The 15,425-nt window shown below is 41.1% G+C and overlaps 1 protein-coding gene across 2 annotated transcripts in view; it reads left to right on the top strand.

Moving 5' to 3' along the window:
- Positions 1-15,425, top strand: part of FRMPD2 (FERM and PDZ domain containing 2) — a 503,133-nt gene that overhangs the window by 143,030 nt on the left and 344,678 nt on the right. For both annotated transcript variants that reach the window (XM_085608774.1, XM_085608775.1), the window contains exon 11: positions 618-768. In XM_085608774.1, the coding sequence (XP_085464900.1) occupies positions 618-768 (151 nt within the window). The remainder of the gene's footprint in view (positions 1-617; positions 769-15,425) is intronic.

Below are 15,425 nucleotides of genomic sequence, written 5' to 3' on the forward strand. Positions count from 1 at the left end.
TTCTGGAACCATCTGCATATATAAAGAGATTAATTTATCTGCTGCTATCAGATGAAGAGGGTGCTCTTAAATTTCCATTCTAAAAATCCATTTAAAACTTATGCTATGGTCACAATGCTCGTATTTTATACTTTGTTTACATAAGGTTATTTCAAGTGATATAATACATTGTCTGCTTCTGCAGGAAGATTATAAACATTGGCTCATGTATGTGCATTCATAGAGCCCCTACCAACAGGATCTGTTTTTAGTGCTTTCAGCCACACACTAAGCACTCTAGCTCTGTTTCCAAGGGATCCTTTGAGGTGCTTGAGAGGTTCCACCTTAGCAGGCTGACTTCTCTCTGCATACTTCCTTTGTTTATGTAGAATTTCCTTTCATGCACAAGGCTTGTTAACCTCACTCAACCTTTGGTTACTATAGGTGTAATTTCCTTTTTTTATGTTTTCCTATATTGAGTAGAGATTCCAGCAACAACCACTTAGAGCCTCAGGTGTCACTTTCTTTCCCACTGTTCATCAGGGATGGTGGTCCCTCCATGGATGCTTGTATAAAATGATGATAATGAATTGAACATATTCTTTTAAATTCATCTATGTTTTCTGCTTCTCACTCAGACAAGGAGTTTTTTTTCTTGGACGACGAAGATATTCTTTATAAAGTGGCTCCTGATGGCTGGGATGACCAGGCCAAAAGAAAATCATCCATCATCAACTTCACTCTTTTTCTAAGGATCAAGTTCTTTGTACACAACTTCAGTGTCCTTCAGTGAGTACTCGTTCTCCCTGGGGTTGTTTATTACAGCACTGTGAAGGGGACATGCGCCTTACCATAGATCCCTTGGTTAATGTCTACAAGTGTTGCCTTACCATAGATCCTATATCCAGCAGTCGCCTTGCCATACGAAGTATGCATGAGAGTCTGTTTAACAATGATTGTGTTCCACGAATACCTTTCCGGGGATCATATGTTGAAAAGTCACATTAGTTTACATATTTCATGTAGTCAATGGTTACCATAGAATGCTGCCATATGTAAATCCAGAACAACCGTTCTGTGGTCACAATTAATGTGTTCCCTATTAACCGCACCATAGGTTTTGTGTAAGAAGTACATTTTCCCATGGTTTATATGCCTAAGGAATACCTTTCGATGGGTCATTGTTCCATAGAAAAACAGTAACATAAAAATGGAGTTTAGCTGACAAAACTAGTGCCCAAAATGTGTGTAGGCAGAAATCTTACTACAACATAAATCTAATTGAACACGTGAATGTAAAAGAGTAGCACTGGCAAAATATAGTAATAGCAATAAAAACACCCAGTAAGCCATGTTTCAGTTTATCACCGTGTGCATAGATTCTTTATTCACACTCCTTTTTCATTCGTTTTGTGGCCATATAACACCACTGCCTCAGTTGCCAATGTTCCTGGTTAAAAGAGGAGGATGTTAAATGAGCAGGGAAAATTGGTGCTGTGCTGGTACTACAGTTAGAGTGTCAGAAATCGATATTATATTATGAAAAATCATACACTGCAGGGTGCAAGTTCACAAATGTATTTTGACAATGGTTACAAGTTACCAGATTTAGCAATATATTAATACTTTTGAATGGATCATGATGAGATGTTATGGAGTGCATACATTGTAATATGTGATTAATAAACATAATTCTAGTTTATCTGAAAGACTAAGGTACAAAATAAAAGATAGAGCTTCACCTCACTTTGTAAAGTGGTACACTGGTTTTCATCAGTATACATTGTTTAAGATGTCATTCATATTTTACATACACATGTTTGAGTCAGATACATCAAATGACCTGTCTGTGGATAACACATGTGTTTGCCTCTTTGCAAATATTTCTAGCCTTCTCTATAAAGTATTCCATTTTGCTTTGAATAGTAATGGCATAACATTCCTCACTTTGAAGCTCAGTGGACACCAATGAGTTCCCACTAGATCTTGAAAGGTTAAAACACAAGGTATAATCTATGATTTCCCAATGCAGCCTGGAATCGCTGTTAATCGATGTTAATATTTGTAACTGTCACACATAGGTTCTTTAATTTAATTACTAAAATATAGAGGGGAAAATATAGACAATAGTCTCTATACCATATTAATTGTGAGAGCTCTGACCATCACACAATATTTAAATAAAATAGCTATGCTTACGCTTTTACAATTAAAGCATTTTCTTTAGTAGGCCTGCTGTTACATTAAAATATGGTAGTAAGACATCAGACCCTGGTACCAAATGGAAACATGAAATTGAAATACCTGAAGATTACCCTCTTTCCCAAAAATTTCTCTCATAGTACATGTGTTAATTAAAAACTCACAACTAACTTTTACTGCTTGTCCCATTCTCTAATCTATGTTAAGTTATTGGTGTTTATACAGCACACTTTCTGTTATTTGCATAAACTCATAGGGCTTTCTTGATCCTAGTGACTTTTCGCATTGGTATCGCAGACCGGATTTTGGTTCAGCTTATGATGATGTATTACATATATTGTGTTTGGTGAAATTATTTTGTAAGGTTGTAAAGTGTTTAAGGGCTAAAGCAGATGGATTTCTCATTTGCTTAACATTGTTATTGGTGAATAGATATGTCTTTACCCAGTGAAAGAAGACATGTGTGTTGAGTTTCTTGGTCGCCAATGCGATGTGAACTGGTGTAGCGCAACATATGATATATCTAGGCCATATTGGATGTATTGTTAGATGTACTGTTGGCGCTGGTATGTTAGTTGGTAGTGTTTGGTGCATCATGGTGCATAGTGACTAGGAAATACTTTACAGTGCTTTAATTAACACATTTATTTCATTTAGGGAGAAATCTTTGTCCACTGCTTACAAATTAAGAGTAGCAGTGGGTAGCAAACAAATGGAGGTTTTTTTCACTCGTTTAACAGTTTCAGATTTCTTAGGTATTCTCTTTAATGAGGAATCTCATATTTATCTGCAATGCCCTTATTTCAGGTGTCTCCTACATTGGGTCTCTCTTTTCCATGAATTTCCTCCTTTCCTTGAGGTGTATTTTTGTCACAATTCTTTGTGTCTGTTAACTCAATTTACAAGGTGTCTCCATTTAGCAGGAGTCTCATTTTACCCATTGTCTACATTTACATGGAGTCCCTGTCTACCAGGAATTGCATTTGCCCATCATATATATCACCAGACATCTCTAATTATCAGGTGCCAATTACTAGCTGTTTTTCGAATTACATCATATTTTTTCCAGTGTCTCAATTTATACAGAATCTCTGTGTATCCTCTTGCTCTATCTAGTGCCTAGTCTAGTTTTTACCATATCACACATCTTGAATGCCTAGGAAAAAATCATTGTTTAATTGTATTGAATCATTTACCTAGATCTGTGTGTTCTGGATTTCCTAATATTTTCTTCTCAACCAGCTAATCACAATGAGAAGGAGCTCGGGGTGGGAGGGTTGCAGTTGTGTTGTGATGTACCCCAGTGACATTGCAGTACTGTACACACAGTAATTTATTGAAAGCTGTGTACTACAATTATTGTACTTTGATCCACATACAGTTTCCTTTCCCTGTCACACTCTGCCTTCATTTGTATATGTCAGAGGAAACAATGGCTGAAGTTTGTTTAATAAAACATCAAATATTGTTTCTTGTGTTTAGTTTGTGAAGTGTATGGGGTGTGTTTTTGGAAAGTGTACAGGGACATGCATATTTGTGACACAGATGGAATGTTATCTATGTATTTGGTATCACCTACATTTGTGACTTGTATATGTTGAAGGAATAACTGTTTTTGTCTTAACTATGATGGTTGATTGTATTTGGTAACTGATAGGAACTCCTATTGGAGCAAAATGCACAGTAACCAATAATAATGTCTTGAAAATTCACTGACCAAAGCTAGGAACCTAAGTTGGGATTAAACATTTCAAAATGATAATAATGTAATTAGTTCAGTTTATGGTAAAGGCTTATTTCTGATGGGTGCAATTTACTGCAGATTCCCCACCTTTAGAATATTGTCCAGGTGTCAGACTGGTCTGGAAAATATTTTCCCGGCAGTAGCTCTCTAGCACCACGAGGTGGTGCCATGCAGTTCTAGCTGTGACTTCCCCTACTGAACAACAGTATATAAAAGGCACCAGCCTGTTCCCTGCTGTCAGTTCCTGTTTTACCATGCCTCATTGACATAAGCTGGCACTCTCTTTTGGTGCTACACAGACAAATATTTTCTCAGCTACATCAGCAACTAAGTCAAATATCTCCTTGAAGGTTTCAGGGTTTATGCACTCCTGTATTTTCTGCAAGCAAAAGTTTTATAAAAATTCCTCATAATATCTTCATTTGGTGTCTTGGATCTGAACTCTACGCCACAACCTGTGGTTCGTGTTGCCTGATTCATCCCAAGTCCATACAATAGCATGAGACCATCTTTTTCCTGGCCAAGGCCCTGTGGAACGCACCAAAACTGAACCCTTCTCCTACAGGTAAGTCTACTGTGAGGAAACTATCACTCAAAAGGCCTTCCCTCAAAAATCAAAAACAGCCCAGTTGAAAGGAGAAATCTTCTCCTTCCTTGAAACTGTCCAGTTCCTAATACCAGTCTCAGCCACTGTGCTGTTCCCTGATGCCAAGCTCTCCCTCATCCTTGGAGCCAATTCCAAAGCTGGAAAAGATTTTGATGGAATTTATAGCTCTGTTATTCGACCCTGTGCAGGTGGAGGTCTTCCATCAAGCCAGGATGACATCTTTAGGATAGCCATGGTACACTTGGAACAACTCCCTAAGGGTTGAACTGCTCTTTCAGGCTACAACCCCTATGTATCCAAGGCTCAGGCCTCAGTGCCTAAGATGAAGTCTTGGACTAGTGCCTTTAACAACATTGCCAGGGTTCCAGCACCCTGTTAAGAGTCATTACTGATGTCACCATCAAAGTCATCTGAAATTATCCAGGTGGCACAAGAGAAGTTTGGAATTTGCCTTGGAGAACAGTCTCTTTCTTGGGCCCATAAATTTTCCTGTGTGGAGGAAATATTTGGCTTAAACTCTAGTTCCTTAACCATGGTTGATAAGGACTATGGGCAAATGGAAGATGATAATTTTAAGGCTGATATTCTACTCCCCCCGATGAAGGTCTTTACCTTGATTTGTAAAATACCAATTATTCAGACACCTAACAAGAAGGGGACATGCTTTATCCCTCTGGGGGCTCGATGGGTGGAAGTCTCTTCCTGTGCCAGGTTGGTGTGTTAAGCTGTAGAGACTATGGATTTGACTTTGCCCTCTAAAGTGCCTAAGTCTAATATTTCAGTGGGTGCAGATGATCTCGTATATCGATCTGTTGACACTCAGCATTCACCCATTTCTTCCTCTCCTGCCCAGGCCAAATCTTGTCTTGCAGCAGAGTAGTCAGATCCTCCACCCCAATTTTAAAATAATGTAGCTCTATGGGTGAAGATTGAGTGGCTCCAACTAGAGTCCTTTTGCATTCTTGATGAAGTTGTAGACATCACTTTAGCTCTAGGAAACCTGCTACAAAACCCATTTATGTGGGTCTCTGTGAAGTGGAAGTCAAAAGGCTAGGAACCATTTGATCATGCTTTCTGATTTCTTGCATTTTACACTGTTTCTTGCACAGCCGGGCTGGATGAAGCATTAGTTAAGGATTACCTAACTCCAAGTCTCTTCCAGATCAACCTTGATAGTTCAGGTTTCCTTTAGGTGCAGGTTTTCTGAAGGTTTTGTTTGACGTATTTCCTCCTCCTGCATTCATTGTTCCTCAGTGGGATTCGACTTTTGTGTTGACTTTCTGATGGCATCTACTTTTTAGCCATTTCCCAGTTGTCCAGTTCAACATCTTACTTTGAAGACAGCATTAGTTTTAATACCTTCTGCACCTAGGCTTTGGAGAACTTCGTGCCCTGTAAGGGCGTACACCTTACTCAGTCAAGCGGGTTTTGCCTAGCCTTCGTGCCTAAGGTAGTTTCAGCCTTTCATATTACCCACTCTGTCACTCTTCCAAACTTCTTTCCTCTCCCTCATCCCACCAAAGATGAGAAGAGACTGCATAGACTGAATTCCAGGCGTGTGGTCTCCTACATCAACTGCACTCGGCCAGACACAGTAGATGACCAGTTGTTTGTGAGTTTTGCCAAGAGCCAAGAAAGGCAAGGTGGTAACTAAAGGCAATCATATTCTGCAATAAAATCTGATATGCCTTGGGAAAGAAGGCTTTCAGGACGGCATTTGTGTTGTGCCCACTTCACTAGAACCATGTCTACTTCTACAGTTCAACTAGAGTTGTTCTAGTTCTGACATCTACCGAGTGAGCACATGGTCATCCCAGCACACATTTGATAAACATTACTGTCTCATAGCCCAAACATGCAGTGAGGGACACTTTGCCAGGGCTGTACTGCATAATTTCCTTAGTAAAACGTCCCTACTCATTCCCAATTCCTTGAGGGTATTGCTTTGGGATTCATGCTGAAGATGTGAAATCTGCAGGAAGGTATATCCATCAGAAGTAAAAGTTACTAACCATCGGTAACAATATTTCTAGTGGATTCATTTTCTTCCTGCATTATCTTTACAGTCTTCCCTACTCTCCCGATGAGTCAGTGAGCAGAAAAAGTATTGGGAACCTACATCAGCGTGGCACCTTTTATACAATGGTGGCATCCTGTCCAGTGGGTGGAACTGTGACTGGTGCCACACGCTGCCACCTAACGGTGCTGGAGATCTACTACTGGGAAAAGATTTTCTGGACAACCGTGATGCCTGGATATTTGGTAATGGTCAGGGGTCTGCAGAAAAATTATATATCCATGAGAAATATTTTGTTACTGAAGGCAAGAAACTTTTAAATTGCTGGCTTTGTTAATAGGCTGTCATTAATAGGGGTTGTCTCCTTAAGCCAAAGCCGTATATAAACCACGTCATCAGGAGGAGTTATTGCTCATTCAATATCTCAGTATCAACATCTCTAAAATGACAAAACAATGACAAATTCTCAACTAAGGTTTATGGAATAGTGCACCAGTGACAATTTTTTCACTATTATAAAGATAATGAGTCCGGCAAGATATCCAAATTCGTCATCAGCTTTATTCAGTAAATTGCATCATCCAGCCAACGCGTTTAGTTCAGATTAGTTGCTTGAACTTCATCAGGGCGATTTGTCAAGAATAGGTGAATATGATATCCAATGGAGTCATAGACCTCTTGCAATAAGAAGCCTGGTACCTATAAGGTAATCTGGTACCTCAGACAAGTCAATAAGGTATATAAATGTTGATAGTAAATGGCCACATAGTAAGGGCCCACAGAAAAAAATCAAACCATCTATAAATCCTTTCCCTCAGAAAGAGATTTACAGCTGTTCCACCAAAACGACCCCATGCAGGAACAAGCCCTTCTGGAAGAACTTCCTCTCTTAGATGAGTCTGCTTTGGTTGAAATTTTAACTCATCGTAAATCAGGCTCCCCTTCGGATCCTGCCCCTCCTACTGTTCTTTTTAAAATCAGGAAGACCATCTTATCAGTTTTGGTTGATCTCATCAACGCTTCGTTCCGTACAGGTATTGTACCTCCTCTGTGGAAAAGGGCAATGGTTAAGGCCCTGTTGAAGAAGCCTAACCTGGATCCGGAAGACTGGTCACATTTTAGACCCATATCCTTGCTCCCTGATGTTTGTAAAATAGCCGAGAAGCATGTAAATTTTACGCTTTCCAGCTTTCTCGAAAAGAATGAATTGTTGCACTCATCCCAGACCGGCTTTAGGGCGCAACAGGGTACTGAGACTGCACTCCTGTCGGTTGTGGAGGAATCCAGGAAGATTTTAGATAGCGGAGGCTGTGCTGCAATTATTTTATTAGACCTCAGCGCAGCCTTCGACACTGTCAACCACTCACTCCTGATCAACTAACTCCAAGGTATTGGGGTTGGGGGTGTCGTATTGAAATGGCTTCGGTCTTTTTTAGAAGACAGAATCTCTTCAGTCTTTGCGGATGATTACACATCTAACCCATTGCCTCTCTCTTGTGGAGTCCCTCAGGGCTCAGCATTAAGCCCCACCTTGTTCAACGTCTACCTGAGTTCATTGGCAAGTATCGTCAACCCATTTGGGGTGCAAATTGTCACCTATGCGGATGATACTCAGTTAGTCGTTTCTCTGAACAATAATGACAACTCAGGAGGGGCTCTCACGTCCTGTCTGGAAAGAGTGGCCAGCTGGATGGAGGCCTCCTATTTGAAGCTTAATGGAGCAAAAACTGAAGTTATGCTTCTTGGTAAGGCAACCCCTATGAATATTGACTCTTGGTTGCCAGTTAGCCTTGGACCTTCACCTACCCCAAGAAAATCTATAAAAAGTCTAGGAATTGTGTTAGATGCCAACCTTGACTTTAAGGAACAGGCACGGAAAGTTGCAGGTACTTGCTACGGCCTTCTTCAGATGATCAGGAGGATCCTTCCTATTCTCCCATTTCTGGACAGAAGACTGCTGGTTCAGGCGCTTATCCTGTCAAGGTTGGATTACGCGAACGCCATATATCTTGGAGCCCCGCTGTCCACTATTAAAGTTCTGCAGACGGTACAAAACTGCGCAGCTCGACTCCTGCTGAATATTCCGAAACGCCTTTCAGTTAAATCTGCTTTATCCTCACTGCATTGGCTCCCCATTCAGGAGAGGATCCAATTCAAATCTATGTGTATTACACATAAATCCCTGACTGGAAAAGGATCTAGGTTGGTCCAGAATATGGTTCACCCCTATCAACCACAAAGAACCTTAAGATCAGAGGGCAAACATCTGCTAATAGTCTCCAAAGTAAATCGTAGCAGATGTGGAGGCCGTATGTTCTCCCACTGTGTTGCAAAACTCTGGAATATGGTCCCCTTTCATATTCTGTCACAAACCAACCACTGTCACTTCCGTAAAGAGTTAAAAACTTTTCTTTTTCCGTGAACAGTTACGAGTGTTTGAGTGTCCTTCTAGCGTGGGGATGCCTCCGGGTAACCAGGCGCTCTATAAATGCTTCTTCATTCATTCACTTGGAAATCTAGTCAGAAAGCCACCTAAAGTCCTAAACAGTGTAGGAAGATTAAAGTCTATAGGCTTGATTATGATTTTCCAAACAATTCCAACCCCTGTACAAATCCTGTTTGCACAAGGAACAGAATTATGAGTTGTGTGAACATTATCACATCTGGTAATTCTTGAGTGTGATGAAGTATTCATTCCCTGTTAAATTGCTGAAGGTCAGTCCGGCTGGAAGTTGACAGGAGAAAAAGACATGCTGTTTTTGCTTTGGTAAGCATCAACTTCTGCATGTTATTCTACATTACTGTGGAAAACATATAGGTGTTATTTATCACAACTAATAAATTGCCAACCCCATTTGTTGGATTTTTATCAGGTATGATGAATATCTAATATACATCCAGGGCACTTGTAATAAGACCCTGTGTTGACATAAAAATCAGAAGGCAAAATAAAAGTCAGACTGCTTCAAAGTATAGAGATAGTTCATAAACCATTGATGTACGCTAGCTGATTCGTCGTCATGATGGAAAGAAGTAATATGCAAACTGTGAAGGAAATTATGAAATCCACTCTGTGTTTCTCCTATGTTCGTCTAAGTCTTATTTTCAAGTCAATGAACACAGAAAAATGCTGAAATAAAGGCACCTATTTAATACTTTTGGAGCATTTAGATGTCTTGTGTATGGGCCCCATACATTTGAGACATGTGGCGAGGCAGATGGGGACAGAATACGTATCTATGTCTTATATATTTATCACATTTGCATTCAATAGGTTTGGAACTCTTTGCCTGAAGGTCATATGTCTGTGATCATGAATCTGTAATGTGTGAGCCCATTGTTGTGAATCTGTATTTTGTGTCCTTACTATCTCTTGTGGGGAACTATGGGGCTAGTTTAGATGTTGGCGATGAGGAAACTCCCGCAAGAGTAATGGAGTTCCCTCCCTACTAAAACAATGGTCCACTTACCCCATTTATATATGGGTAGACCACAGGTTTTACTACTAGGTTCTGCCACCACCAATGGGCGTACATACAGCTGTTTTTTTACTGTCCATCACTGCCAGGCAAACCTTCTCGGTAAGGGACAATAAAACATTCAAAAAATGCCCTCCTCACCATGGGATATGACTCCCATGGCAAAGGGGCATTACCTTTTTTAATTAAAAAAAAAAAAAATCCACTTGGGGATTTTCTTTTTGAAAATATAAAAGAAGAGTCTTGTGGAAGACTCTGTAACGTTGATGGAGCCCTGCACCAAACTGCGCAAAGCAGTGTTGGGAATCACGGTGATGGCAGCTACTACCAATGCTTTAGAAATTACCTCCAGAGGCTTCCTCGAACATCCGAGCACTTCTCCGGACCTGAAACCACCTGCAAACGGCGGTGGAAATATCGGACCCTCCAAGGATCAAGTCGAGCTGCCCGTGACGCCACAACTCGATGATCCTGCAAAGCTATGCTGAATGCGAGAGGTGCGCCCTCAGAGTCACACTGTGACAGGGGCTTTTATTAATACTTGTATCCATCAGGCATCATCAACATCGGGCGCTCTACGGCGCACGTAGGCGGAACGTGCCGTGACCTAATCCAGGAGTCCAGGACTTCCCAGCGGGGCCCTGCCGACCGCAGTCCCGACTTCAGCCCTGAGGTGAGGCCCCACCCTCACGGTGGGCAATGCAGGGACAGCACGCCGATCGCATCTCCAGGAGACCGGAGCTGGGCAAATCTAGAGGCGCTTGCGCACGGGCAAGAGCGCAAAAGCAGAAAACAGTGGCCTCTGCATGGTAGGTCCTGCTACCAACTGACTACACCTAACACTGCAACGAGGGCACTGATGGTGACTCAGACCTACTATTGAGTGGCTGAGGCAGGTTGCGGGCCCGGTATTTGAAGTGACTGGTGAATACGAAGTTTGTTAACGGGCGCCGAGACCCGCCCGCAACCTCTATTACTATGTAGCGGGGCGGTATCCTCAGCCGGGAACCTGACCTGCAGTGCAGAATCACTAACTCTGGGGTTATGGCACCCGGGGACATACCACATGACCATTCCTCACAGGGACCCAGTGATTCCCTCCCCACAGTGCCTGTTTGCCCAGTTGAGAAAGTGCACCCATCTACATTGATGGTACACCGCCCACGAAGATACAGTGGTGAAAGGCCCCCACACTGCAGACCGTGCAGCCTTCCTTGCGGTGACGCCAACGCCATAGCTAGTGGGTAGGAAACCCAACCGCGTGTAACGAGGTGTTGCACTGGCAGACGGCGGTGAGTACTTCCAGCTAGTGATCAACTACCAAATATCATCGCTATGAGAAAAGGCACAATGGGAGGCCGTGGCCAACGCGCGACCAATCAAAACAAACTCGAGAAATACGCATACTCTAAACCTACTCAAGATCCACAAGATCAAACCACTGTCAAAGCGATGGGAAAGGGGCCCACGGCAGGAAAAGAAATCACATTGCAGGACATAATGATCACGCAGAACAAAGTACACACGTCTTTGGAGTCCCGCATAGATACCGTCGCTACTGAACTTTCATTAATCCGCGCAGACTTTAGAAAACTCAGCTCGCGACTGACAGAAGTGGAAACGACAACAACCACTCTCTGTGTAGACACTACCTCTCTGAAGAAACAAATGCAACATCTGGAAATGGAAAATAAATCCATGGAAGCGAAACTGGACGATTATGAAGGTCAATTCGGTCGCAATAACGTCCGAATTGTGGGAGTGCCTGAGGGAACGGGAGGCCCCGCAGTGGATCTCTTCGTAGAAGATCTGATCAAGAATCACCTGCAACCCAGAGGACTCTCCAACTATTTATCGGTCGAATGGGCCCATCGTGTCCCCTGGGGCAGGCCCGGGCTGGGCGCGCGCCCTCGGCTCATACTGGTCCGCATTTTTTACTTTTGTGACTGAGACCTAATTCTCCAGACAGCAAGAGCTGCCCTTCCGGTACGCTATCAACAAAGCACAATCTCCTTTTTCCCGCACTACACGGCTGTAGTAGCCAAACATTCACGGAGCTTCATTACCATAAAGCAAGAACTCCGGAACCGTGAACTTAAATACTCTATGATGTTCCCCGCGAAGTTGAGAGTGGAGGCTCACGGGAAGACATGGTTCTTCACTACTCCGGAGGAGGCACATGACTGGCTTGAAGGATGGCGCCAGATCTCGCATCGTTGAAAACCAGGAAGAAACACCAACCGAAATGCGACGGGACCAACCTCTTCAGAACTGGAGGAAACAACATCCGTGACTGAGATCCAGAACAAGGAGAACTGAATAGAACCATGGCTTTTCCCTCATCAAAGGCTAACAGACAGTGACCCATTTCACAGTGGTGACACGTCACCAGATAAAGAACCACTCTATTGACTCATACGAACGCCGAGGTCATGGTAGCCTGGGACCAAACACACACGGACACTCACTGCAATTGTGACACCTCCAGGAAAAGGTAATCAGCAAATTATAAAAACTGCTTAGTATGAACCCGTGGTATTCAGGCCTCTTGCACTAACTTCCTGTGCAATCCTGAGATGGTATATGTGTTTACGAGGTGGCCCTGGGCGGACCAACGAAGGAGCTCTCTTCCCCTACGAAGGTACTGGGTAATGGGAAATAGGCACTCTGCAAAGTTGGGGTGGCGGGTAGTTTTTAAACCGTCATGCAGGAAGGCAGGGAGGGGCGAGGGAATGAGGGTTAATTTTGTAAGTTCTTGTTTAATTGTTTTTTTTTGTTTCGACACGATTCGTGCTACACCTTAAGTCCACTCATACAGATCCTACATTTCCATACGAAAGTCCAGATCTCATCGCATACATCTTTAGCACCATCCATGACACTGCCCCCTGACCCAATCGCTCCTACGCCAGTGCATACACAACACCTGCCTCTAATATCCTGGAACATAAATGTTCTCCTGGATAAGCTAAAGAGGGGACTAGTCCTGCAATACCTAAAACGCAAAGCACCAGCAATAGTCCTGCTACAAGAGACCCATCTATTTAGGTAAGTAGTTATAGCAAGTAGATGAATGAGAAGTAGAACAAATACTAGGTGTACAGTAAAAAAGTAACCATTCTCAACAAACAAAAAAAGGGAAAGAAGTTTTTCTTCAACACACAGATATTAGATAGAAAAGTATATAAATTATTTATTTTTCATTTTTTATCTTACATTGAGAACTATTGGATTGTTAACTGTTCTTTTTTGCATATAATTCATCATTAAGCATTTATACAGACAGTGTAAACATGTAAGATTGATAGGGACTTTACGATAGATGAAAAGCATTAGACAATCGTATAAACAGATTTAAACATATAGTGTTGATAGAAGCAATGCGGTAGATGGAGAACTATACGCGTTTCGGCTATGCAGCCTTCGTCAGGAAACCGTCTATTGCTTAAAGATGTGTAGAATATATAAACAACATACAATGTGATGGTTACAATTATATGAATAGGATACAAATACACCTTGATTTGAAAATGTATAGTCTTTTTACATTTTTATCTTAAGAAACACATATATATATACACATACAGGTTGTACATAGATGACGACCAGTACTAAATGCTACACTTTAACATGAAAAGACATAGAAAGAAAGAAAAATCATCATAGTATATGGTCATATATAGCTTATTTCTTTCATTATCTACATTGTTTTCTCTGATATATATAGGGTATTGATGGATAGCTGTCAACTGCTACTAAATAGACATAAATAGAGTTGCACAACAAAAATCGATACGTAAGTATGTACAATAATTACATCCTATATTATTCAATTTTTACACTTTATTACATTATATACAATGTCATTTAATACATGATATTGAAACAAAAACAATATAATAAAATTAAATTAAATAGAAATAAAGAGTATTGACAAAACAAGGTTTAGGATATATCTAAAGTAGAATAGAGTAGTGAGAATAATTGTGGAGAGCAATAACGTGATGGGGTAAAAGGCAAGAGAAAGTAAAACATAGAAGACGTGTAAAGACAGTGACCATAATGAGATACAAAGCAACACATCAGGGAAAGAGAGCCATAAACTATTGGCCATAATATATAATACAGTTATAATTAAAAGCCAAAAGAAAAAAGAAGAAAAAGAGAAAATGGTCTCAAAATACTAAATAAGGTGAGCACATATCTACACCAATACATTATGGTACTACTTACTTGCTCTATATAGGTATAGAAATCCTAAAACAGGGGAAGTCACAGATGGAGCTTCAAATCTTAATTGCTCCAAGATGTAAGTTGTGCAAGACAAGTTTATAGAGGACCTCCTACATGAACATACGGTAAAAACATGAAGAAATATGAATGATTGGACTAAAGGGGTATATAAAGCAGAAAGAAAGAGACATATACGATAGTATGTACTTACTAATTGGTGGATTGCCATCTACTTGTTCTACTTACAGCTTAAATAACTGCTATATTTGGCTATATGCGTTTCATATACGGGATAATTCTATGTCGGCACTTTATATTTATATTTATTTCCATGTATCATGATTACTTTGTTTCTACTCAAATTATCCAATACCGATAGTTTTTTCACTATAGCTCGGTATGATTTCCCCTGAACTACATGAACGCACGTATAGTTTTCCTGTAACGTATACTTTGGCTATTATTGAGTGGGGGCCTCGGCTTTACCGGTGGGCGTGCACTTTGACTCGTTTTTCAAGGTGTTCTGTGTCCGCTCTTTGTTTCTGTTACTTTTTTCTCCGTTTGCCGTATGTTACTCAGTACTTTAATTGAACCCGGTTTGGCGCGCGAATCAGCCGAGACATATATATAGGACGTATTCACGGGCACTTCCTTTGAGTGAAGCACCCTTTTCACATCTATCGGAGCCATCTTTACAATCATCCAATAAGAGAATAAGGTATGTCTATATCGCTATATTGTGGGAGGATCTCGATATATTGCCCACTGTATACTATACTTTATTTATTTGTTCATACATATATATCGACTTGATTTTCAGGTCCAGGAGGTAATATCTGTATTATCCTCTTTCCTTTAAAATCACCACCTCAGGACTATTACGTCGCTTTCCATTATGGACTCTCTACCTATACCGGGACCTATCAGGTGCCAATTCTTGTGTAAGTTAATGAAGATGCAACAATATGGGTTTTTTATCTGGTAACATTTTGTAACCATACGATCTAATTAGACGGTTTTGGTTATATCTCTTTATCCCTCCCGTCTTATATAGCACCCAGCATTACCCACTTTGGCATCGCATCCTGAAAGGTCGTCAAAATAAGCAATATAAATAATATAAAGACATACCCAGGCTTTCTGGCAGATTGATACGAATCATTA

Source organism: Triturus cristatus, chromosome 1_2 (assembly GCF_964204655.1).
Source record: "Triturus cristatus chromosome 1_2, aTriCri1.1, whole genome shotgun sequence".
NCBI classification, from domain to species: Eukaryota; Metazoa; Chordata; class Amphibia; order Caudata; family Salamandridae; genus Triturus; species Triturus cristatus.